The 23,569-nt window shown below is 34.7% G+C and overlaps 3 protein-coding genes across 6 annotated transcripts; 2 read left to right on the top strand and 1 right to left on the bottom strand.

Annotated features, from left to right (window-relative positions):
* Nucleotides 1–1,267: 1,267 nt before the first annotated feature.
* LOC120344346 (cytochrome P450 4V2-like) lies at nt 1,268–12,256 on the top strand. Of its 3 annotated transcripts, none has more exons than XM_039413520.2 (6): nt 1,268–1,714; nt 7,391–7,597; nt 7,896–8,179; nt 8,436–8,670; nt 9,393–9,485; nt 11,874–12,256. In XM_039413520.2, exons 1-6 carry the CDS (start codon nt 1,278–1,280, stop codon nt 12,130–12,132), a joined length of 1,515 nt encoding a protein of 504 aa, XP_039269454.2. In that variant the 5' UTR covers nt 1,268–1,277; the 3' UTR covers nt 12,133–12,256. The 3 variants fall into 3 exon arrangements, with proteins under 3 accessions (XP_039269454.2, XP_039269457.2, XP_039269456.2); XM_039413523.2 differs by having other exon boundaries at nt 9,393–9,502; nt 11,874–12,008; XM_039413522.2 differs by lacking the exon at nt 9,393–9,485.
* Nucleotides 12,257–15,311: 3,055 nt separating this feature from the next.
* On the top strand, nt 15,312–17,367 carry LOC120344769 (mitochondrial mRNA pseudouridine synthase RPUSD3-like). Its single transcript, XM_078112890.1, has 2 exons — nt 15,312–15,505; nt 15,936–17,367. Exon 2 carries the CDS (start codon nt 15,955–15,957, stop codon nt 16,951–16,953), a length of 999 nt encoding a protein of 332 aa, XP_077969016.1. The 5' UTR covers nt 15,312–15,505; nt 15,936–15,954; the 3' UTR covers nt 16,954–17,367.
* LOC120344377 (uncharacterized) lies at nt 17,254–23,362 on the bottom strand. Of its 2 annotated transcripts, XM_078112888.1 has the most exons (11): nt 21,834–23,360; nt 21,590–21,698; nt 21,426–21,451; nt 20,877–20,988; nt 20,345–20,431; nt 20,030–20,168; nt 19,620–19,674; nt 19,458–19,531; nt 18,719–18,796; nt 18,075–18,308; nt 17,254–17,750 (listed from the first exon to the last, which is right to left on the bottom strand). In XM_078112888.1, exons 1-11 carry the CDS (start codon nt 21,937–21,939, stop codon nt 17,652–17,654), a joined length of 1,119 nt encoding a protein of 372 aa, XP_077969014.1. In that variant the 5' UTR covers nt 21,940–23,360; the 3' UTR covers nt 17,254–17,651. The 2 variants fall into 2 exon arrangements, with proteins under 2 accessions (XP_077969014.1, XP_077969015.1); XM_078112889.1 differs by lacking the exon at nt 20,345–20,431 and having other exon boundaries at nt 21,834–23,362.
* Nucleotides 23,363–23,569: the final 207 nt, after the last annotated feature.

Genomic DNA, 23,569 nt, shown 5'->3' on the forward strand with positions numbered 1-23,569 from the left:
ATTGCCTTTACGATGAGTTGGTCATGTTTGGATTTCCTTTGAGAAATAATTGAAAATATAACGCATTTTCACTATTATATTAAGCTGTACTAACGCGGCGATCAATAAAAAATTTTTAGGGTTTATGGCGCTAGTTTTTATACTCCTATCATAAAAATGTTTCTTTAGATTATGCACGTTTTCATTGAATGACTAACTTTAATATCAATTGAATTCTCAAAATCCGTTTTAAAACGATATATTTTCGAAAGATCAAATTTCACACATTATATATGGTTGTTTTTTCTTTTATATTTTAAGAAAGGCATTCTCCTTTGTTTCAAATGTATTATTACGTTGATGAGGAATTTCCAACAAAAATATGTCAAAGCTCCAAAATTTTCTGTTTGTTTATCTCATGATCTCAAATGCCCTATTCTTTAACCTTTTTTTTAAATCTTCATGCTCAAGTTTTAAAATATTTCAAGCTCTTCTCTTTCATATACAAAATAAAAATTGTTAAGTTGTGGCTTGGTGTATTTCAATTAAATTTTTAAAGTTACATCATAATTTTACCAAACTAATTCAAACGTTTATATTTCATACAATTGGTAACACCGCACATAATCTATAAAAAGATAAAATGTTTAAACAAGTTGAAGTTTGGACTTTGTTTCGCACACATGTTAAATCTGGAATTTACTTTTGTTGTCTCACACCAGTCGACGCCATTTTCTGAACTTTGACACAGTTAATTTTGACTTGGGAGTCATAAAAACAGATACAACAAAAATGTTTTGTATATTGAACTAGGGTTTTACAGCAATTGTAACCTAATTTCAAGGTAATAATAGTTGCGCACTTTTACAAAGCATTAGTCGCAGAAATACTTGAAAGCACGTTTTAACATGATATACTCTACTTACTGCATGCACATCTTCACAGTGATGACAGCAAAATCATTTTAACATCACCATTTTCTGTTGTACAGTATACATTTACCAGAGCAATATATTACGTGGCAGATAACACTGAGAATTTAGAGAAGGCAGCCAAATAGATGAAAGAATGTTACAATAAAGTAAAATTTGGGACCTCCTGAAGTATGCGCACCAAGATGGCGCACAACCTCAAGTCAGGAGTACCAAAATTTGATTCATTGGGTATCATCCCAAATATATCTGTAGAACAAACAAATAATGGTATACAGACAGGGTATATATTACCCGATTTACACGGAAGGATTTATGTTGAACAGTATAATTGATATTTTCAAATACATTTCAGGTCAATTCAAAATGGAAATAAGCATCATTACATTAGCTCTTGCATTTGCTTGTGTTTGCTGGTCAATAATTCTGACAAAGAAACATCGCAAAAAATGGAGTCATTTTAAAAATATTCCTGGCCCCGAGGGAAAAACCTGGCCAATCTTGGGACAGGCGTTAGTGTTAACTGGAAGATCAGAAGAAATATACAAAAGAAATATGAACAGCATGCGAGAAAGATCTTTAACATCGAGTGACGAAATAGGCGTCATCAGCATGGGACCGGTTCCAGTAGTTTATATCTTTGGCCCTAACAGTGCAGAAACATTGCTCCATAGTTCACAACATACTGAGAAGTCTGTGGTATATAGATTCCTTCATCCTTGGCTTGCAACTGGACTCCTAACGTCATCTGGGGGAAAATGGAAATCAAGAAGAAGGCTTTTGACTCCAACATTCCATTTCAGGTACAATCATTAAATATTACGCATTTGAAAAAAATGTAATCTTATTCTACAATCCTACATCGTATTTTATATAGTTCTAAAAAGATGTTGGCGAATTTCAATCAATCTTGCAGTGCCAACCAGAACAGCCCAAACCACGCTAGTTTTGAAATTCAAAAAGTGAATAAATTTTGCTATAAAATTGCATATTCTGAGTTAGAAGACGTTACATATTCCTTCATTTATTGTATCGTTTCAAGAAGGTCCTATAATGCCTGGATGACACTTATTTGTAGTATAAATATAACTATGATATGATTAGTCAGTAGGAGTTAATATTCTTTATGTATACGTCTTATCGTGAACGTAACTCAAAACAAAAGCAATATGACATTTTTGCGTCGTTTTCAAGCATGATATATGCTTGTCCGAGTGTTATTACGTAACAAACGTTAGTTAACGTGCCAAGTACGGCAAATCAGAGCGTATTGTTTGTGGAAGGCGTGTGCATCTGATTGTAAATTTTTTCGGGGTTATTTAAAATACTATTCGAATATCCGGTACCACGTGATCTGCGCCGCTTCACTTGGACACGGAATGTCTCTGAACCGATCGTGAATTGCGCGATAATTCATCTACAACGCTCGCTGACAGACAGGAGCGACAAATTTGAAAAATCGTCTTTGCGTTATGGTGTTTTTCGTTTTCTTTGCGTTTCGATCGTTCATTTCAATTCCCTATGTTGCACAAAGAGGTACCGACACCGTTCCCTGAATTTAAAAACATTAAATCAGATGAGGTATTTAAAATAAATATTCCAGATTTTGAACTCCGTATGATTGGCGGCACGTGATTAGCCGTTTCATGCATGAACCAAACATAAATTTGTTTAACGAAAATTAAAAGTTGAATTAACTTTTGCGTGAAACCGTACATAGTATAACACGGCAGGACATAGTTCTTTTAATGTACTTTCAAATAATTCTTCAGTGATCCCTTTCATTCTTGACCAATTAATGTTTCAAAAGTGTAAACATTTTACTCGGGCATGCATGGCGGGTGGAGTGTAGAAATCGTGAACAGGAGTATGGCGTAAAATCAATCGTGAATTTCGATGTAACAACGCTCACTGTCTCTGTCTTTACGAATTGCTGTATCGTCGGAAATGATTACATTCGTTATATTTTGAGCATTTTTGCACTAATAAATAGGGCGTGACATTATCAAAATTGTCAAGAGAAGTAAAAGTGAATTCGCAAATTCCGTAAATAAAATTGTGAATTACTCGGTAACGATATTAGCTATAATGATCGCGCGGTTTGTTGAAAGAAACGTCGGAACTTGGAAGAGTTAGTTAAATTAGCGCCTGGCCATCTATTAGGCACAAAAGCACAATTTTTTTCAGCATTAGGTCGCATATGTAAATTATTATTCAAGAAGCGCTGTTTATTAACGTTATCTCGTCATATGGCCACGCAGAAATGCCTTTATTGTCGAATTATTTAGTCGCTATTTTAAATCAACATTCGGGATTGACGCAATCGCAGCTTTGCGAGGTTTATCTGTAAAGTAACATAGACATCATAGAAAAGCATAGCAAAGTTAATCACGGTATTGTCTTAATAAATATCTACATCCCGGTATCGATAATAATATTACCGTTCGCTTAGTATTGTGACGGTAAATTTGCAAACGTTGATAAGTAATATGAAAGCCAACGCAAATGATAAAAATAAGAATAATATTAATTTGGGTTTTAACATCAATCCTTAATGGTTTTAACAGCTGTTGACGACGTAAACGCACGGGTAAACCCGAAATATAAACGTCGATGTCCGCCGACCCGAAAGAATTAATACTTGCAAATAACAGAAAGGGCGGTATAATAGATTATATAACGCCGCAAAAATGGTCACGGTGACAAAAACAATCAGCGATTATGACGAAATTACCCAGTAAAAAATGCTTTGTAGGCGATTTTTCAATGTCTTTATTAATTTCCAAAGGGAGTATCGACCGACGTTGTAGACCTCCTGTTGTGTATAAAAAAATATTCGGTATTCGACTATTCGGTATTCGTTAAAAATATTCGAACTATTCGGTTCGAAAAAAATATTCGATTTTGCCCACCCCTACTTGTATGAAGCGGCGTAGATACTTCTTCTAAAGAAATCTAAGTGAAGTCTCTCCCACGTTTGAAAAAAAAGTTATGACATTTTTTAGGAGGGAATTTTTCTCTCAGTGAAAAGTCGGTCCTAGGAGGTTTCAAGTCTGAAATTTTAGTCATAATGCATAAATGAAAGAAGCGAATATGAGTACAAATTACTTAGCGAAGCGCAGTCTTTTCCAATCCAATATGTAACAAATCATTTGAGACTGACAGTCTTTTGTCATTTTGCCAGAAAAGATCAATTTATAGCAGTGGTGGGCAATTACTTTGGTTACTGAACCGGAGGTTTAAAATTCAATATGAACCTATGGATAAAATAAACAGTTTATTTATAAATAACAGCTGATGTACAACAAACAGCTAGTGTTCTAAGTGACACGATAATCAATGAGACTGGTGTAGCCTACTGCATGCGTCCAATAGTTGTGCTGATTCTTAAGACTGATTGTGGATTTGAATCCGTCAGATGATATCTGTTTTTCTTTTCTGTTAATCTTCATAATTGAGGAGGCTTGCTTGCCTATTTATGTTGATGCAAACACCACAAAATTTTTAAATTTCTTTGGATGAAGTGATTCATAAAACTCAATTAATGACTTCGTTTTAAAATTACTTTTCAAATTATTGTCAGCTTCATCTTACAGCTTGTTTTATAAATGAAACCCGCTCATTCATGCATCAAGAGAGTAAACGATGCGGCTTCTCTGTCATTACGAATGAAATTACTGTGACCTTGACTTTTGAAGTGGCAAGTAATAGGTTGGTTAAGCAGTGATTTCCCTACACCCCCCCCCCCCCCCCCCCTATAGGGGGTGAACACCCCCCCTAAAATTTCAAACACCCCCCCTAATTTTGAGGTGCGATTCCACACTGATGGGTTCTAAACCGCAGTCTGCGGGCCAATTACGGCCTGCGTGACGATTTAAAATGGCCCGCCGAACTTGAGTGAAATAGTTTAATCCTTCATGTGGTACCTTTTGAGTTTTAGATACCGTCTATTGTTACATCATTATCACAGTTTAAGCACGTTTATTTCGTAACAATTGAATTATTCCGGTATCTTATGTATACGTATGGGTATTAGGATAACACACTGCGGTATTTTAGATATCAGCCGTATATTAAGAAAGCTTAAAGATGTCACAAAACGAAAACCAGTCACTGAAAACAGACGTTTTTTAGATGAATGACAGCATTTTTATTTCTTTATTGAAAAGAATCAAACTTCAGCGATTTGTCTTCTTACCAACAAAATATTTCAGTTCTGAAGGAATACAACGTTATGCGACATTATGATCAGTTGACGAGCGTATTTCAAAATTTAATTCATACAAAAGTCAAACAAACCTGTTCAAAAAAATTAGAAATGTGTAACAAAACAAGCCATAAGTAGCCATTCATACAATGCCAGATGAGCAAGTAACTTCAGTAGTCACTATCAGTTGCAAATTACTTGTTGAAACGTAGTAGTATATATTTACGGTTGAAAGCCGTGCTTGTTATCTATTCCCCGGGAATTCTATCAGCTAAATATTTTAATTATTAATTTCATTACATAACAAACTGCGATGCTAGGTGTATCTAAAATCAAGCTTAGAGCCTATTTTGGTGCCTATTTCTCAAAATTTTCTCAGGGCGCGCTTAAGCGACCCAGCCGTGTCGTCCCGCACTTTTACTCGCTCCCCTTTTTTGGCCCTACAATTTCATTCTGCTGTGAATTTGGGCTTGCCGTCAATCAACTTGGGGGGCCCCCATGTACACCGTTTCTTGAATACATACCATTTTTTAAGAATACAAATAACCTAGTTTTATCTCTAATAGCAAATTATTTACCACCCCCTAAATTTTGAAACACCCCCCCTAAAAAGAAAAGCTGGGGAACATACTGTGGTTAAATCATTGCGTTCTATAGTAAGCAAATTCATCAGTCAATCGCCTTCCTGCTCGTTTCACTAATGTAAAGATATAGTAGGTATTTGCTGCAGGAGATGGAGTAAATAATATTGGAAAATTAGAAAGTGACGTGAGTACAGAAAGAATAATTTGCTTCAAATACTGAATTTGGGTAACGTACATTTGAGCCCACGTACATTTGAACCCACGTACATTTGAACCATGTACATTTGAACCCATGTGTATATCCGCGGGTTCAATCTATATGCGGGTGCTAAAACCCATGGGTTAGAGTTAGTATGGGTTCAAATATCCGTAAAACAAAAAATGTTCATAGGTGCAATAGTATGCAGGTGCAACTGTCGTGGGTTCAGATGTACGTGGTTCAAATGTACGTGGGTTCAAATGTACATGGGTTCAAATGTAATGGAACCTGAATTTGATGTACCGGTCAAAAGAAAAGAATAATATGTGTTTCAAAATTCACGGCCGCACGAAAAAAGTCTTTGAAGGTAGCACGCTTGTAAAGCGTGTTTGTAGGCCTGAACGATGTTATATCAGGAGGATTACTAGAGTTCGCAATGAAATAAATTATTCGGATGTGTGAGTTTGAGGTATATGTGGCTCGTTTTGCAATTCATATTCAGGACCGGAGCATATAATACATGAGGAATTATGTATATGTTATTTTAGCAGCCTATCGTTATTTTCTGCGATATTTTCGGACCGCGGGCGGTAATTTGTCAACCATTGATTTATAGTTTTGAAATAAATATTTAAAAATATTTTCACACACAATCGGATTGATTTTCATTCGCATTTTAACGCGTCCGCCAGAAATTACCATAAAGTGCCAGATTCCTATAATTCAATAATTGACATATATAAATATACTAATGCATAAAAAAAATGAAGTTTACTTACAAACGTCAACATGAAATACCACATTCAAAGGAACTTTACGGAACTTCATACTAAAATACAATATTTTTTTTAATACGGCCGCTTTGATTGGCCGTTCACTGTCACGGCGATTCGGTTGTTCAGAACTTTGAAATTTCGTACTCTCTGTTTCTAATTCAGCGTCTGGCGAATACTGCATTTAACAGATTGGCGCGAGGCGGTAACATGAAAGGTTTTTTTCGCCAAACATTTGCTTTTGTCTGAAAAATATCGATTGAGCAAGAAGATATACCTTACGGCAGGGGTCGGCAACCTACGGCCCGCGGAGTAAAATAATCTGGCCCGCGACGCGAGTATATAAATCACAACTACTCGTTTAAAGAATCTTATTTGTAAATTTTTTCCGAGTTCACAAATTTGTCGCAGTCTTCGCACGCTGCTCAAATTTCAACTTCTGATCTGTGTGAAACAATTGTGATTCATCGGCCATCCGTTCGGTTTTTAACCTTCTAAAAAGTAGTGCGGTCCGCCAAGACTTGCAACCCCTAATTTTGGCACGCGAGCGACAAAAGGTTGCCGAAGCCTGCTTTACAGATTTGGATAGTAGTGTTATTATAGTGTAATCGGTTCATGAGTACCTATTTACATCATATGATCCATATAAAAAAAAGCTTGGAAGTAAACTACGAAAGTGATTTGGTGTGAATAATAAAAACCATTTCTTAACACAGTATACTGAATGATTTTCTGGTTGTGATGAACGAGCAAGCAAGTATTCTAGCTAAGAAACTGAAACCGTATGCTGACAGCAACAAATCCTTTAATGTGTGTAATTTACTTACATTGTGTACGCTTGATGTGATCTGTGAAACAGCCATGGGAAAAACTATCCACGCTCAAATCGACGAAAATTCGGAATACGTCAAAGCAATAAAAAGGTATTGTAACATACTTGTTACATATTGTACAGCATGTTATATATTTTCATTTGTATTTCATTTATATTTGCATCATGTATCATGTAATGTTTAGAGGGGGACATTTGTTACACGATACCTACCTTGAAAATTGTGGCTAAATTTTACAAAAATGTAGTGTGAGATTCGACATAATGATTTTTATTTCTGGATAATGTTACCATCTCAAACGCACACGATAGATGTTTAATAATTCTTTCCTCATAATTCTTATTCCAATTATAAAAAAACATCGTTTCTAATATTAATTATTTTTCAGTGCCGCAAGTCTTATTGCAAAACGAGCAAGATCTCCATGGTTGTGGCCAGATTTTCTCTTTTATCGCACTCAGGATGGGAAGGATTTTAAAATATGCTTATCAGTACTTCACGGTTTCACACAATCGGTTATCACAGACCGAATGAAAGAGTCCACATTATCGTCCAAGCGTTCCTCGCCACGAAGACTCGCCTTCCTTGATATGTTACTCAATGCGGCGGATAATGGGAAAGTGTTATCTGTTCATGATATACAAGAAGAAGTTGATACATTTATGTTTGAAGGCGAGCAATCAACATTTATAGTAGTACAAACACGACAAAAAAACCAACTCTTTGATAGTTATGACGAAATAACTTAAAATCGAAATATTGCATTAATTCTCTAATCGTTTTTAAGATTTCTATTTCATAATATAATGAGTAATTCAAACAAAAAACTTCAAGTCGTCAAAAATCACAAAATGGCTGCCTAGCTTAAATTATATGATCCATACCTAATATTCGTGTGTACAAAACGTTTATAAATCAAAAATTACAGGTCATGACACTACCGCTGCTGGATTATCCTGGTCAATACAAATGATTGGTTCCTATCCCGACGTACAGAAAAAAATCCAAGCTGAACTGGATGACGTTTTAGGACATTCTCCATGTAGAAACATTACAATGGAAGATTTGAAGAAATTACAGTATCTTGAAATGGTTACCAAAGAATGTATGCGCTTGTTTCCTCCTGTTCCCGTCATAGGGCGAGTGACAAGCAAAGAATGCGTGTAAGTACGATGGTAATTTATAGGACAATATTTGCATTCCCATAAATTTTAAATTGATTGAACAAAATTTGTGTCTACTCATGTACTGAGTGAAGATGTTTTAATTCATAAAATTGTTAGTGCTTTTGTGTAATATCGTTCAAAATACATTACAGAAATGATATTTAGCAATATTAATTATAGTAATATTTGAGAATAACTCCGCTATTGGCGACAGAGACACGTTCAGATAATTTTTAGAAATCATGTGCTTTAAATTAAAAATTGAACTGAATATCTATTTTAAGCACTGCTGAAAAATCAAATCCTCTTGTAATAATTCATCAATTAATAGCATTATTTCGATGAGCGTATATACTCGCTAGCAAGCAATTTGAATTTTATTTCAATTATTTCTAGAGGTGATTTGTTGCCATATACATTTCAATCGCATGACCAGTCCAACAGTCAAGCATTGTAACATGATTTGGAAAGAGCTAACAGCTATTTATGCTCATGGTCAGACATCCGGTAGATGGTAAATTAGTACTGATTGAGAAATAGATATTACAGACATGAACAACTCAACAATATGTATAATAACTAAATTGAATAGTAATAGTATACATATTTGTGATTGTTTGATAAGAATGTATAAAATTTTGTCAGATCGAGAATCTGCCCTTTTACTCATTGACTTAGTTGATAATTTTAATTTGAAATTTTATTTATTTATTTTTAAGAATGGACGGACATACACTGCCGGCTGGCACAAATTGTATACTGTATACGCAGGCCGTAAACAAAAATCCAAATCATTGGCCTGATTCAGAAAGGTAAAGAGTGAATGAAGGTCCCATAAGTTTTCCTAAACAAAATTATTTAATTTTGTTTGCACATGAACTTATGTTTGTGTATCATTGTACCCAGACGCTTAGAACAAAAGCTATGTTCTCTCTAAAAATGTATTCTAATTGGCCTTCTTGGCATCAGGATACAGACTTTACCCGTTGCCTCGCACTTTCTTTTATAAAGACATACCAACAATAATGTTTACTAAGACACGCCAAACCTGAAGGAAGTCTTACAGAAAGCATTACATTTAGTAAAGCGCACGGCATGGGTAATCATTTCCAAACATGGCATGCATAACCGGTCCGTGTGGTTTGATGACATAAAGAAAGAGCTCAAACAGTGAATACGAAACGTTACGTGGTGGTGCCGAGGAAATTATGGATATCACTTGGACGATTTTGGAAGATTGATGGAGGTGGCCAGTGGTTCCAGCATGACGAGATAACCCACATACACCAAATCACACACTTGCTGAGAGAGCAATTTCAGGAAAGGCTGACCAGCAGTCAGCAGTGCACTTAGAGTGGGCACCTCATTCATCAGACTTGAACCCCCACGTTTTTATATGTGATTCTAGTCCGATATATTATTCGAAGCATAATGTGCATCAGAACAATCCTCAAACAATTGGTGAACTCAAAGGCTGCAATTGCAGCACAACCAAGCAAATCCCCATGAAAGAATGTGTGCGATTGGCAGTTTTGCACAATGAATGCAAGTCTATCCCAAACGCCGAGGAGGACATTTGAAACATATTCTAGAGAGAACATAACTTCTGTGCAAAACCTTCTAGATTTCTAAAATCATACACAAACAGGCGTTCTAGTGTAGACAAAATTAAGTGATTTACTCCTTTTTCCTTGAAGTAATTAAGAAATTTATCGTTTCCGTTTCGACCTAACTTGTATAAAACCCGTTTCTTGGTTGAATATTAACAATTTACAAATCATGCGCAGAAATATTTTTCAATTTTTAAAATTAATCCGGTTTTGAATTTGCCCAGTGAATTCCAAGTCACAGAAAAAAATAAACACTTTTGTGGTTGCAAAATTCTTTTCAGCTTTGACTTGACTATAGCAAATAAAATACATTACTACTAATTTCAATGATTTCTAAAATTGAAATTTGTTTTCACTATTATATCCCATCAGGGCCATCACTTATATAAATATTTACACAACTGAGATTAAATTTTTAATGTCAACAGGCTTTCGTAAACATTCTTGCATGTCCTGAATAGTTACAACCAGTATGTTCCCCAGCTTTTCATTTTAGGGGTGTTTCTAAAATTAGGGGATTGTGAAATGTTTGCAACTTTGAGCGTTTTAGTGTTAGGCTAGTTGCTGAAACTTTTCATAACTTATACGAATTATTCGGAAAAGTCATGTGGCATTTGTGTCTGCCGAAAAAGATGCAAGAGGGTGACAAAAGTATACGATTAAATTTTGTATGACATACATATCTTGACAAAAAGCCACACACAAAGAAAAATTGGAATTACACCTGGTAGGGAACCTGTTTGTTAAATTATTGTTGAGACTGACCCCAATCCGTGACTTGTGTCTCTCCAATACTGATAATTTGATAGTTTTAAAAAGACACAGCTGGTACACGGAAATACAATTACAGTACGCTAAAATCTTCACTGTAAAAAGCAACGACTTGATCGGTCAATTGAATAATTGAAATTCATCGTCCAGATCCTTCTGACGATTATCAAATGATCAGAAAAAAACGCCAAATGCTAATTTAGTAGGTTTAGCTAATAGCCGGTCCATTTCTGACCACATGTATCACATTAATAAGCCAAGTTCAGAAACACGGGTTACTCAAACATAGTATAATCTGAGCTTGGCTTATCCAATAAATATAGTAAACACATCAACAACTTACCAATATTCTTAATAGATTGTTGTTAGGTGTGTCATCAAGATTACAGATGAACTGCACTTATTGCCGTATGAGTCTCTGTCTCAGTCTCTGGATTTGCAATTGTATCCGCACTAAGTTTAGGATATAATATTGGGATTAATTGTTAATAAGGGAATGATGGCTCACAAATAGGGGAAAACTTTAGTGGGGAGGAAATCCTTTGTCACAACAATGTTGACAACTTATACGATATATTGTTTGGGTAAGAGCAAATAAAGCTTTTCTAATATACTGACATTATATATGGAAAAGATATTTGTAAATTTTATTTATTTATGTCGTGGCATAGCTGAACTAATTGCTAATATATACTTGAAATTGGATTTCCGGAATATTGTTCTACAGCTGCATGATTCTTTTAATTTTGTAACCAGTTCAAACGTCGCTGTTTCGGGTCATTTTTGTGTTATCATATGCTTATATATATTTGTTTATAGTTTTGATCCGGAAAGATTCAATGCGGAAAACAGTGTCGGAAGACATCCATATGCATATCTTCCGTTCTCGGCTGGGCCAAGGAACTGCATTGGACAAAAGTTTGCAATGATGGAAGAAAAAGTAGTTTTAGCTCACTTGTTACGAGAATATTCTGTAGAGTCATGCAACAGTCCAGAAACGTTGGAAGTGATACCTGGATTAGTTTTAAGAACGAGTGATGGAATTAATGTTAAAATTCAAAAACGAAAACCGAATTAATGGACTGAAATTGTTTTCACGTTAAAGTTTTTCTTTGTGGCTATTTGTTTTTCTCGGAGTTTTTATAATTATATGTACATTTGAATATTGAGAATTTGGTTTGTGAATAAATAAGTACCAAGGCAGTTCGTCTGTGATGTATTCTTATTTCAATTTGTAGACACTTCGTAATAAAAAGGGAATACTGGATGAGGGAATGATGATTTTATTGTTTTGTAACAGTAATTTTGCCCGTATTCTTCTGGTAAAACCTGGCCAGTTATGTCTCTAATATGTAGCACCAATTTCATCTTGTTTCCCTTTTGGCGCGTCTTGTCTCTGGAAATATGGGCAAAATATCGACAAAATGGCGTCAAGAGCTTCGATGACTTCGGGGAAGCCTACGCACGTGTTGCCAGGGAGGAGAGGCCTGCATTTTCTGTCTTTCGCCCCCCGATTCCTGTCACGCTGTTATTGCGGTGTGGGTTGACGATGGCTGGGCGTATTGTTGGTGAGTAGGAGCAATATCTCTGGTAGCTAGTATACTCGCACAACCAGGTTACCGGGGTAGTTGAACTCGTGTCGTCTCTCGATACAGTAGTCCAAGTGACTTTTGATATGATATGCGTACAGGTACTCTGAAACTCTGACCGTTGAAAAATTCTAATATAAGCAGCCCTGTCAAAATATCACAACCTAGTTCGACATGATTTTATTGTTGGCTTGGCCTAACTGGTGGTAGAAAATACAGCACTCTTAAAACATATCGATAATGAATTTTAAGATATATATTTGTTCTTGTTGAATATCATAAAAAATTAATAATAGATACCTTCCGCATATTTTATATATTTTTATTCAAAATGAAGCTTGGTTTGTATTGTGGGCCAATCCCAGCGACGGAAGAGCCATTTATTGGTGCAGGTTGTTTTAATACGTTTAGTAGAACAATTGTATATATAGTGAAAACAATATGAGAAACTAGAAAAAAATGGTATATATATATTCCATGTGTTGCTGAATTCCAAGTACAGTAGGAAGAGGAACTAAAAAGGGGGGACGTTCTCAATCACACAGTATTATTACATTATTTTATTTCCTATAGATACCACTAATGCATTTGCTTTTTACAGCTCTATGCAAATACCTTGTTTGAAATCAAGACTGCAGTTATTTTAATATTTGTTTAAAATTCGGCGCTTTAAATCTCATTCAAACCATATGTAATCGCCAATATATTGTATTTCCTCGCGCTAGCTTGCGCTTTTGACCACGAATTCTGGGTTATTTCACTATATTTACTTTGTGGAAGTGACGTCTGCTACAAGGTGGCGGTCTTGAAAGTTTCAATAGTCGGACTTGGGAATGAAATATTGTATGGAAGTCTAGAACAGAATATGCCGAAGTCCCTTGTGCATGCATTTTAGTATATATTGATTGGCCACAGCCTACTCTACATTGATTATCTTATATTTCATCATAATCCAAGAAAAGATGTCGTGTGGACTCGATGAGGTTCAACAATGAATAGAATAGCCAATGGTACATCACACGCACTATTTACCGCGTTTGATCCTTGTGTCAATGGTAGCATGTTTTACACATCGTGGGGTACTTGAGCAATATGCAATATAGGGTATTTTTGTATTTATTTTTTTCAGTTTGTATGATATCGTTTCAATCTGTAAAAGAGCATGACGCCGCGCTAATATCAACATGTTTCCTGAGATTGTTTATAAATTTAGGAACAGTAACCATGAGACATCACGGTCAGTCAGTGATTTCCTTATACCCCCCTAAAATTTCAACCTTTTTTCGTTTTAGATACCGGCAATTGTTATACCGTTATCACAATTTGAGTATTTCGTAACAATTCAATTAGACTGGTATCTTTTGTATACGTACCAGCATTAGGATTACATACGACAATGTTTCAAGTATCAGCCGTATATTAAAAAAGCCTAAAGATATCACAAAACGAAAACTAGACACTGAAAACAGACGTTTTTTAGATGAATGGCAGCGTTCATATTTCTTTATTGAATAGAATCAAACTTCGGCGATTTGTCTTCATGGCGAAGGAATACAACATTAGACGTCATTGTGAGACGAAGCATCCTTCAGAATATGATCAGTTGACGCGCGTATTCCAAAATTTAATTCATTGCTAAATTCATACAAACGTCAAACAAACATGTTCAAAAAAATATCAAATGAAAGTGAATCTACGTTATTGGCCAGTTATATTGTAGCCCGCAACATCGCTAAAAAGAATCGCCCGTTTGTTGATGGGGAATTTTTCCGCAAATATATATTGCAAGTTTTGAAAGTCATTACTCGTAAAAAGTAACTTTTCCAGTATCAGTCTTCTTAACAACACAATTATGAACCTAACAAGGGCTGTCCATCGAATAATTTTTTGAATTGAATCGAATGTTATTGCGCAATCCTAAATCTGTCTCTATTATACAATAAACTCCTGCCCGTCAATGTTGTGGTAACGTATGCTCAGTTTTACCTGATTTACCCCCCCCCCCCCCCTAAAATGAAAAGCTGGGGAACATACTGCGGTCAGTAGCACAAAAGATGATTGATGAACCGTTCTCCATCCTCAGTATTCCTCCATGACAATCAAATATTGGTAACATTCTAACATGCAAAACGTCAATCTTATATCGATCGATTTAAATGTCCGTCGTGTATAAATTACACTCAATTACCCATTTGGAAGCTTTCATTTTTACATTGCTCTCGTTTACTAACTCATACAGGGCCGGTTATAATGTTTATATTACTTGGATAAAACTGCACATTTGAACTATGTTTTGGTTCTAAATATATGGGGGAGTTTCAGAGAGTCAAATCGAACGAGAACGTGAATTGCCATTTTTACAACCAAACAAAATACCATATATATTTTATTTTCAAATATACGCTAACTCGTATGCGCTCTTAATGTCTAGAGTCAAATTTGTGACTGCGACGCAACATCTACTTCGAAGTGAGCGAAAGGTCATTGACGTCAGGCCAGTGTGACGTTAGGTTCAACGGGTGCGCGAGATGCTACCGTATCATGCTATCGTGTGAACTATGATGCTATCGTTTTCAATTTTTTGCTAATCTCCTGCGACATCTCGCGATCAGTCAAATATCGACAGAAGTTGATATCGGTAAGAGTCGCGATTCTAGCGCACGAATACGAAGTGTGCATAGTTTACTGAATAAGTTAACTGCTAATTAAGTAAACTATGGAGTGTCATGTTTTTGCTATAATGTGATTTTTTCGTCAAAAAATAAATTAGACTGCGCGACTGAACACGGGAAAACGGACGACCTACTGTGGAAACTGCCGGAAGCACAATAAAACGCGATTTAATCGAGATATACAGTACCGGTAAACTATTGGAAGTTTCATTTAAGTAGCCTGGTTACAGGCATTAGGTTATTGTGATTACTAACATACGGTAATACCTTACGGTACCGATTTTAAAAAAATCCTTCTTTGTAAATTATGAAGTTCTGTGCAATATTTATCATTGATAAAATAAATGAAACTAATATAAAACAGAAAATGCTCGACTACCGGTACCTAGCAATTTGAGATTTTAGAACTGATGTCCATCCCTGATTATCATTTGCCAGTTTGCTGAGAATCTATTGTTATCAGTACAGGTAGACCTATTGCTTTTATTCGGTGTTACAAAATGATCAGGAAAGAATGTTCCCTTTGGACAAGCTTGAAGTGAATAAAACTTCAGTACAACCAAGACTGCAAAAATTTTTTTTTTTTGTATATGCTATTAGGCCTATGTCTCTTTTTTCAGTAACCTCCTATTAGAAGCCATGTTGTTTAGGAATTTGCTCAAAAAAATGAGCATGTGCTATTCAACGTCCACACAATCTACAACAAAGACAAATATACCATGGTTTAAAATCAATAAACTGTACGAAAAAATAAGTTTATCATCAGAAGACGATGTCAAGCCTTTTCTTGCAACCAACTTTTTATTTGAAAACGAACATTTCATTTCCTATAACAAGCCAGCAGGAGTCCATGCCTTCTGTGGGATTGAGAGAAACTTAGAGGACAGGACAAGCTCAGTTGAAGACATTATTCACTTGATAGCTCACAAGCACGACTGTCCAGATTTGCAAATATGCAATGCACCACATCCAGATTATTCTGGAGTTATGTTGTTGGCCAAATCTTCTGCTGCTAATAATGCAATGAGAAAATCCTTCAAACTTGCCAAGAAAGCTGAAAAATATCTAAGAACAGACCTAGCAATTACAATTGGAGTTCCTGACCCCCCTACTGATTTGATAAAAGTATCGATCGAAAACAGAAAAATAAAAGAAAAGATCGTTGAAATGCCTGTTTTAAACCCATCTATCACTAAAATAAAAACTAAAGCAGTAAGGTTAAGGAGATCATATTATGAGGTGCTGGACTCAATGAAAGGGATGTCTTTAGTCAAAATACAACCTCGTGATGGATTAGGCCAACAGAGTCTGATTCATATTTCATGTAAAATGTGCCAAGTTCTCGGTGACAGATATCTATCCAATAGAATTGTGAATATAAATGGAATAAAAATGTTTTTAGACCATGACCAAGATGATGATGGCCCACAAAAACTCAGTCCAAAATTAAAGCGTCAACTTTTACTAACAGATGATCAGCTTCAAATCATGCCACTACATATCCACAGATGGAGACTTTCTTTACCTTCAATTAACGAATTAAACTTAATGAACCCAGTTGATATTACAGCACCTTTACCTGAATATTTTTCTCTAATGCTGCATCTACTTAACTTAAAGCTGCCTGATGGGGAATAAATAAAAATATTTTTATCCTATAGCATGATATATGAATGACTAATGGTAGTGGGTCAGTTTTTCAGCCGATACTGTTTTTTTATGGTCTGAACTGCTGCGTATGTCAGCATTGTACTTGTATATGAACACACTGACTTTCAATTCATCTCTCTACGTTTGGGATAGAGCTGCATAATCAACAGACAAGCAAGCAGCGAAACACTACCAACTGTATTCTAACAGTTAAAATTCATAAGCTGCCATGTGCTATATATACTTTTACTCTATTGCACGAATAGACAATGATGAAACTTTGGTGGGTATGGTCTTACTATTGTCCTCATTATATTATAAACTCACTAATGTGATTATTAGAATATTATTATTGTCGTCAAACAAATAGAAAAAACAATTTGTAACATGAATCCACCAGTTGGGAATAGAGTAATTTGTGAAATAAAATCGAAAATACTGATGGCAGAACACAGTGACCTGTCGATCAACAAGTTTATAGATTAGAAAAGTAGAAAATTTTGATACAATATCAATAGCATTCTTAATTCCACCTGTGATATTTCCTATCTCGCGCAGTGAAGTTTTGGTAAAACGAATTTACCCAATTGGGGCTACTGACTGAATGATGCAGAATGCAATCTCAAAACAACATCGATGTGCTCGGACGCTCTTGTCTATGTTTCACTTCATTCATTCACCTTTAATCATGTAAAATGTACCAATGAAAACTGCAAAGCGGCAAATACTGGAAATTCAAATTGCACAAGATCATGCCGACTGATTTTTAATCCATGTTCGATTCCCTGTAAGATATGAATATTGAGTGTTAGACAAAAATTGCTGGATGTTATTTACAACTGCTATGAACTAATATAGAAGCATTTGACTATGATCCTTTGATAACTGGTCTATATTCAAGCAAAGAATTCTGTTAAGTATACATTCATCGTTATGTGTATCCATAAAACTTGATTACATACTCCTAAATTTACTATAAAATAATACAATATTCAATTTGTATTTATCCTATTGCAACACAATGAAAAGAAAAAAGCTAAGTGGGACAGTTTTTATAGAAGTCCTAACAAGACACATTAGTGTCCATAAAACCAGACATTCAATATTACCGATATTAGTCGAGATATCTCCATTGATCTCAGATCACTGTTCACTTTTGCGGATAATAGTAGGCATGCTCCTGCACAGTGTCGTCTATTATCTTTTATGACTTTCCCGCTCATCACCAAGTAGTCAAAATAGGCAAGCGCATGTTCGGTTGCAAATCTGTCTATATTTTGAGACAATGATATTCGCTGCATCACTTGCTTCAGGGAACGGCACTTTGACAGCGTGATATTAACCTGCAAAATATATGACAAATAGTTGCTTTTCCATAAGTCCTTCGAAAAAGCTTTGGGAATAAGATAAATATGTAAATTCTTAAAGAACAACTAATTTGTATAGTTTCTAGCAAATGAGGTATAGCTATCACCTTGCTTGAAAAAGGAATCGGTGAAATATGTTTTTTTTGTATAAAAACCACACTATCAAACATAACAGTGCACAACAAACGTCAAAATTTAATTGCATATACAACATATTGTGTATGATGCTGGGAATCTATCAATAAACAAAATCTTAGAACACAGGTATATCTTTCTTTGGCATTATTGAAATGTCTTAGACATATTAACTTATAATTACTCAAAATTGCAGGTGGTGAATCAAATCTCAATATTGATTTGTTTCAAAATTAAACGAAGTATTTTACCTTTGGATACTTTTCTCGAAATCTGTCATTCAAATCTTTCTTTAATTCCGTGGGCTTTGCATAATCAATGATGCTTACCTATGATGGGAAATTTACAAGCTTTTCCGAATAATTAACTGGTGTCAGGAATGGTTTACAGTATTTATCAAACATGAAGGAAATTGTGCCAGTTCATGCATAGATTGCATTGCACTGAATGTTTGGAACGAACATGTCACTGGTGACGTGAGTTCACAAATTCATATAATTATCCATGCAAATATACTAGTCAATAGTAATACCCAGGTTGGTCTTGTACTCATACGAGAATCTGTGCTGCCTTAGAATATTTTATTGGATTTACTCGTCACTGATGGTTTGAACAACCTATCCGTGAAATGTTGTCATAGAAAATGTTTGCTGCAAGTGAATTTTGGGAATTTAGTTATCAAAATTTCCAGTTTCCAGCAAATAATTTCACTTTGTGATGATAAACTACCAAGACAAGACTCAATTTTAAATTCAGAAATAAAGTAATATTTATGCTTAATTTTTCTTTGTAGTACCCTAACATTGCTACCAAATAGATTACTATTTACGGTAAATCAAAAATTCGTTAACGTAATAATCTGGGCATTGTTTATGTAAATGCTACTTTTCACAGACAGAAATGGCCCTGTGTTACAATGCTGAAATGTCCAGGAATTGGATTCTTGATTAAAATGATCAGATCAGAAATGTTAGAAATATTTCAGCATACCATATAACCCGGAAATGTCAAAACCGTTCTGTGACTACCAGATTTCCATTCTGGGTTTTCTAATTCTGATGACGCTGTAAAATAAAGAAGATTTCAAAATGTTAACGAACATCCAATGAATGAGTTAAATGAGAGATAAGAAAAATTTAAAAAGATACCTACCTGCTAAAAAAGAACTGATATTTGATTGCTCCTCGAGTAGAGAGTTGTAAGATACCTAAAATATACAATTGTAAACCTGTTCCAGTTTATATATCTAGTAGATGAATATTAGACATACAATATAGCATTTCAAAAATACTAATAAAATGTTAACCAACATTTTATATAGGCCGAGAAATCCATCCATTCCATCTTCACATAAAACATTAGTTTAAAAAATAATAAAAAACCAATATTAATGGTAACTAATAAATCAGTCTTGGTCATATCCTTCATTCATAAAATTATGGAACAAAGAATCAGAAATTTTATTTCATCTACATCAGTTTTTAAGTTATATTTCCCATTTAATGTGAGGAGAGTATGCCTAATCTCTATTTTTGTTGCAATTAGATATTTGCGTTACCCACTTCTTCCTCTTTTCCAGGCAATTGTATGCCATCTATGCTAAGCGTTGCTTCATATAATAAATCACCACTCATTACCGACATCGGTCGACTTCCAGACGTTCTTTTAGAACGCCGTCTCCCTCCCATGTTTACAGCATTGCTGCAAAAATTTAATGAAAATAATGTCAAAAGCATTAAAGACTTACCGGTAATACTATTGGAACTATAATTTAACATCTAATGCTGACCATAACCTTTGCAAAAAAATATAGAATTCAGAACATACTGAATTAGCCAAATTCAAAGGATTTTTAAAATAAAATATTTACGAGGTACCTGATAATAGCTCTTCCTTCTTTTTTGTATGGTAGAACACTGTATGCTAAAAGTGGGACATTGCCTGCCTTGTCCACAATAAAGATTCTGCCCAAAAATATTAGCAGAAAAGCAAATTTTAAATGAATGTGCGAACTGCAAAGTGACCAAATAATTAGAAAACCAAGAAAAGGGACAAAGCATGCAAAACCCCAATCGTAGAATCATAAGAAACCCCCATCTGATTTCTGTATAAAACTTTTAAATTCTATATCCAACTTTGGACTGTAAATAATAGACAATATGGTTCTTCATATAAAACAACCAATAAAAATAAAACTTTATCTAACTACTTATCCAGGAACTTGAATCTATGCGCTAATGAGTAATTACATTTTACCTCTAGACAGTATTAACATAGAGATAATAATAAAAATACTTATTGCTATATTTTAGTAGACAATTCAGGTATTGGTAATAACTTTGCTTTCATAAAAATTTTACATATGGAATTGTTTATTCATTTACTTTACAAAATTTGATCACAACATGCCTTTTCTGAAGCAATACTTTAGCTTTCAAATGCTTGATTCTGAAAGCAGATTTTTGATTTATTTTCTGAGGCCACGGTGGCATACTTTTTGCATTGTTGACCGGACCTTCACCTGTGAAAAACGAGAATGGATAAAATGCTATCAATCAATCCAATTATATTACGAACCGCATGGTAGAAATTCAAGTTTTAATGTAATCACTAAAAGTGTCATAAAATCAAATACTATTTATCTTACCAATTACAGAGGCAAACAAGCAGTAAATAGCTGAGAGCGTATGAGTGATTACAAGTGACAAATATCAGAATAGTCTCCTTTTTCTTGAGTGAGTGAGCATGTATGACTTTACTTCATGAAAATTTCAAAGAAAGAATAGGCTATATCTTGGTGATTTTACTGAGATAGTAAAGAACGATTTGAACAGAATTTTCATTCCATTATATTTTAATGTTGTTGCACATTTTAGTAATTACTTAAATGAAATCATACCAAAGCAGTTCAAAGTTAATATGTCAGATCAGAAACATATATAACCCTAATAATCTCACCTTCTTGAAATACACCCTTCTCAGAGCTGAAAAAGTAGGGTACCGGTATTGTCGTTACAAATTAATTTAAAAGTATAACACAAACGAAAAATACCTCAACATATGCTAATGGTGAGCAGTCTACTTTAAACTAACATATTTTAATCGTTTTAAAATAATTTTACCTGGTATTTTTGGGCCAGGTTAGTTGCTTAGGTCCCATTGAATTGTCACTTTTTTCCAACATCCTCTCTTTATGCATTTGATAGAAAGACTTCAAATCCATTGGAATGTCTGTTAATTTTTGAGCAGAACGTGAGAAGTGAAAATTTTAAAGCAGAGAAATATCTATTTCAGTTAAGATGTTATTTAAAATTTGATATAGATCCTAGTTGATAACACAGTTCTCCCATAAATATACTATCCAACTTGTTAGAAATCGTATTGCAGCTCGCTTCCTTTGTTCTTCCATGTCAGCAATTGTAGAATCTTTGATAACAGGAATTTCTGAAGAAGAGTTATCTGAAGAACTCATATTTTCATATTAATTCGTTAAATTTTTGCCTTTACTTCAAAGGAATTTAATACCTCCAAGGGTTAACATAGTACGCCCACTCAAACCTGAAAGAACAATAATTCCGGCTATAGACTTCAATAAAGGTGACGAGTCATACTGGTCTGCCGGTACCGTGCCGGTATATCTATAGGCGTAGGCTACTGGGTATGGAAATAGTCTATTTCAGCATTCATATCGTCTTGGTTTGTTTGCGTCACTTTATGTGTGGAATGAGTTAGTGAAACGTCAAAATAATCAAGATTTCTTATTAACAATACGACACTCTCAGTAGAGTTTTTTTTTATATTTGTTATTCATCTTGTTTAGACACTCTGTTTTGGTGGGACGGGCACGTACTTAACGTATTTAATTTTAATATTAAGTTATGCCTGTCCTCCAGGTCTTCCGTATTTTGCTTGCCCTTTGTATGTATGTATGTTTATTCGTCTCGTAAAAGCAAAAACACAGGAGTTAGTAAATATCAACATTGAAGACGGGTTGTATACACAAGACCATACTGGCCTAAAACACATGAACGCGCGGCATACACCCCTTATGATAAGCATAAAATGCAATAAATCGAATAAGTATAATATGGTCCTTCATACAGATAGTTGTGCGAGGAGGGTGGATTAGGCAACATGGGTAACGGTGGAGTATGCCCAACTGTTTGTACAAAGGAGTTGGTAGGACAAGACAACATCAATAAATAGAGACAATACAACATGAAATATAATACATAATATATATACATAAAAATAAAATTTGGACATATAGCACCCTCGAATAATGATACCACATACTATAAATGGGAGAAATAGTCAGGTTTATAGGAGAATGTGCATATATGGTATGCTAATCTAGCAAAAATGCGTTCTATCCAGGCTTGGGGAAATGCAATGTAATAAGTTCTGTCAAGTTATACGCTTTTTCAAGGTACTTTGTATTTTATAGTTCTGAATACCGCTAAAAAAGATCAGGATTCCAAAAAAGGATATTCAGCTTGCATTTCCATAAAACCCATCATGACCGCATTTCAGCCAGACAATTCAAAGGTATTAAAGTATATTGAAATAGAGAACAATAAATTATAAAGAGTATCATTTTGCCTTGTCATGGAATTTCCAAATTGAAATAAAATAATAATGAAATATGGTATCCTGTGATGAAGAAAGGGTTAGGATTGTTCGATTTAGTGCTGATAATAAAATAAAAACAATAATATAATTGAATAATATGATATCCTAGAATAAAGAAAGAAATGAGATTGTTTGATTTAATTTGTTGTTGTTTTGTTTTTTATTTATATCAGAGTGACCAAATAAAATTGATTGATTGAATGATTCTGATAAAATATCTTACATGTGCTGCCAACGTAGAAGAAAGTAGGGGAATACCCTCGATATACCCTGACACTTTGCGATTGATCAAAACAAGGTTCAAAGGTTGTACGACCCTTGACCCCACATCGAATCCGTCCTCAGCTTTATCGTTGCAGTTAGTAATAGGCTTTTCTTGGCAAGTTAGAGCGGGGATACAATTCTTCAAAGCCCAAATATTGCTTTAAAATACTGATGCATGGTATTATCAGCATCTGATTTTAGCCAAG

Source organism: Styela clava, chromosome 5 (assembly GCF_964204865.1).
Source record: "Styela clava chromosome 5, kaStyClav1.hap1.2, whole genome shotgun sequence".
Lineage (NCBI taxonomy): Eukaryota > Metazoa > Chordata > Ascidiacea > Stolidobranchia > Styelidae > Styela > Styela clava.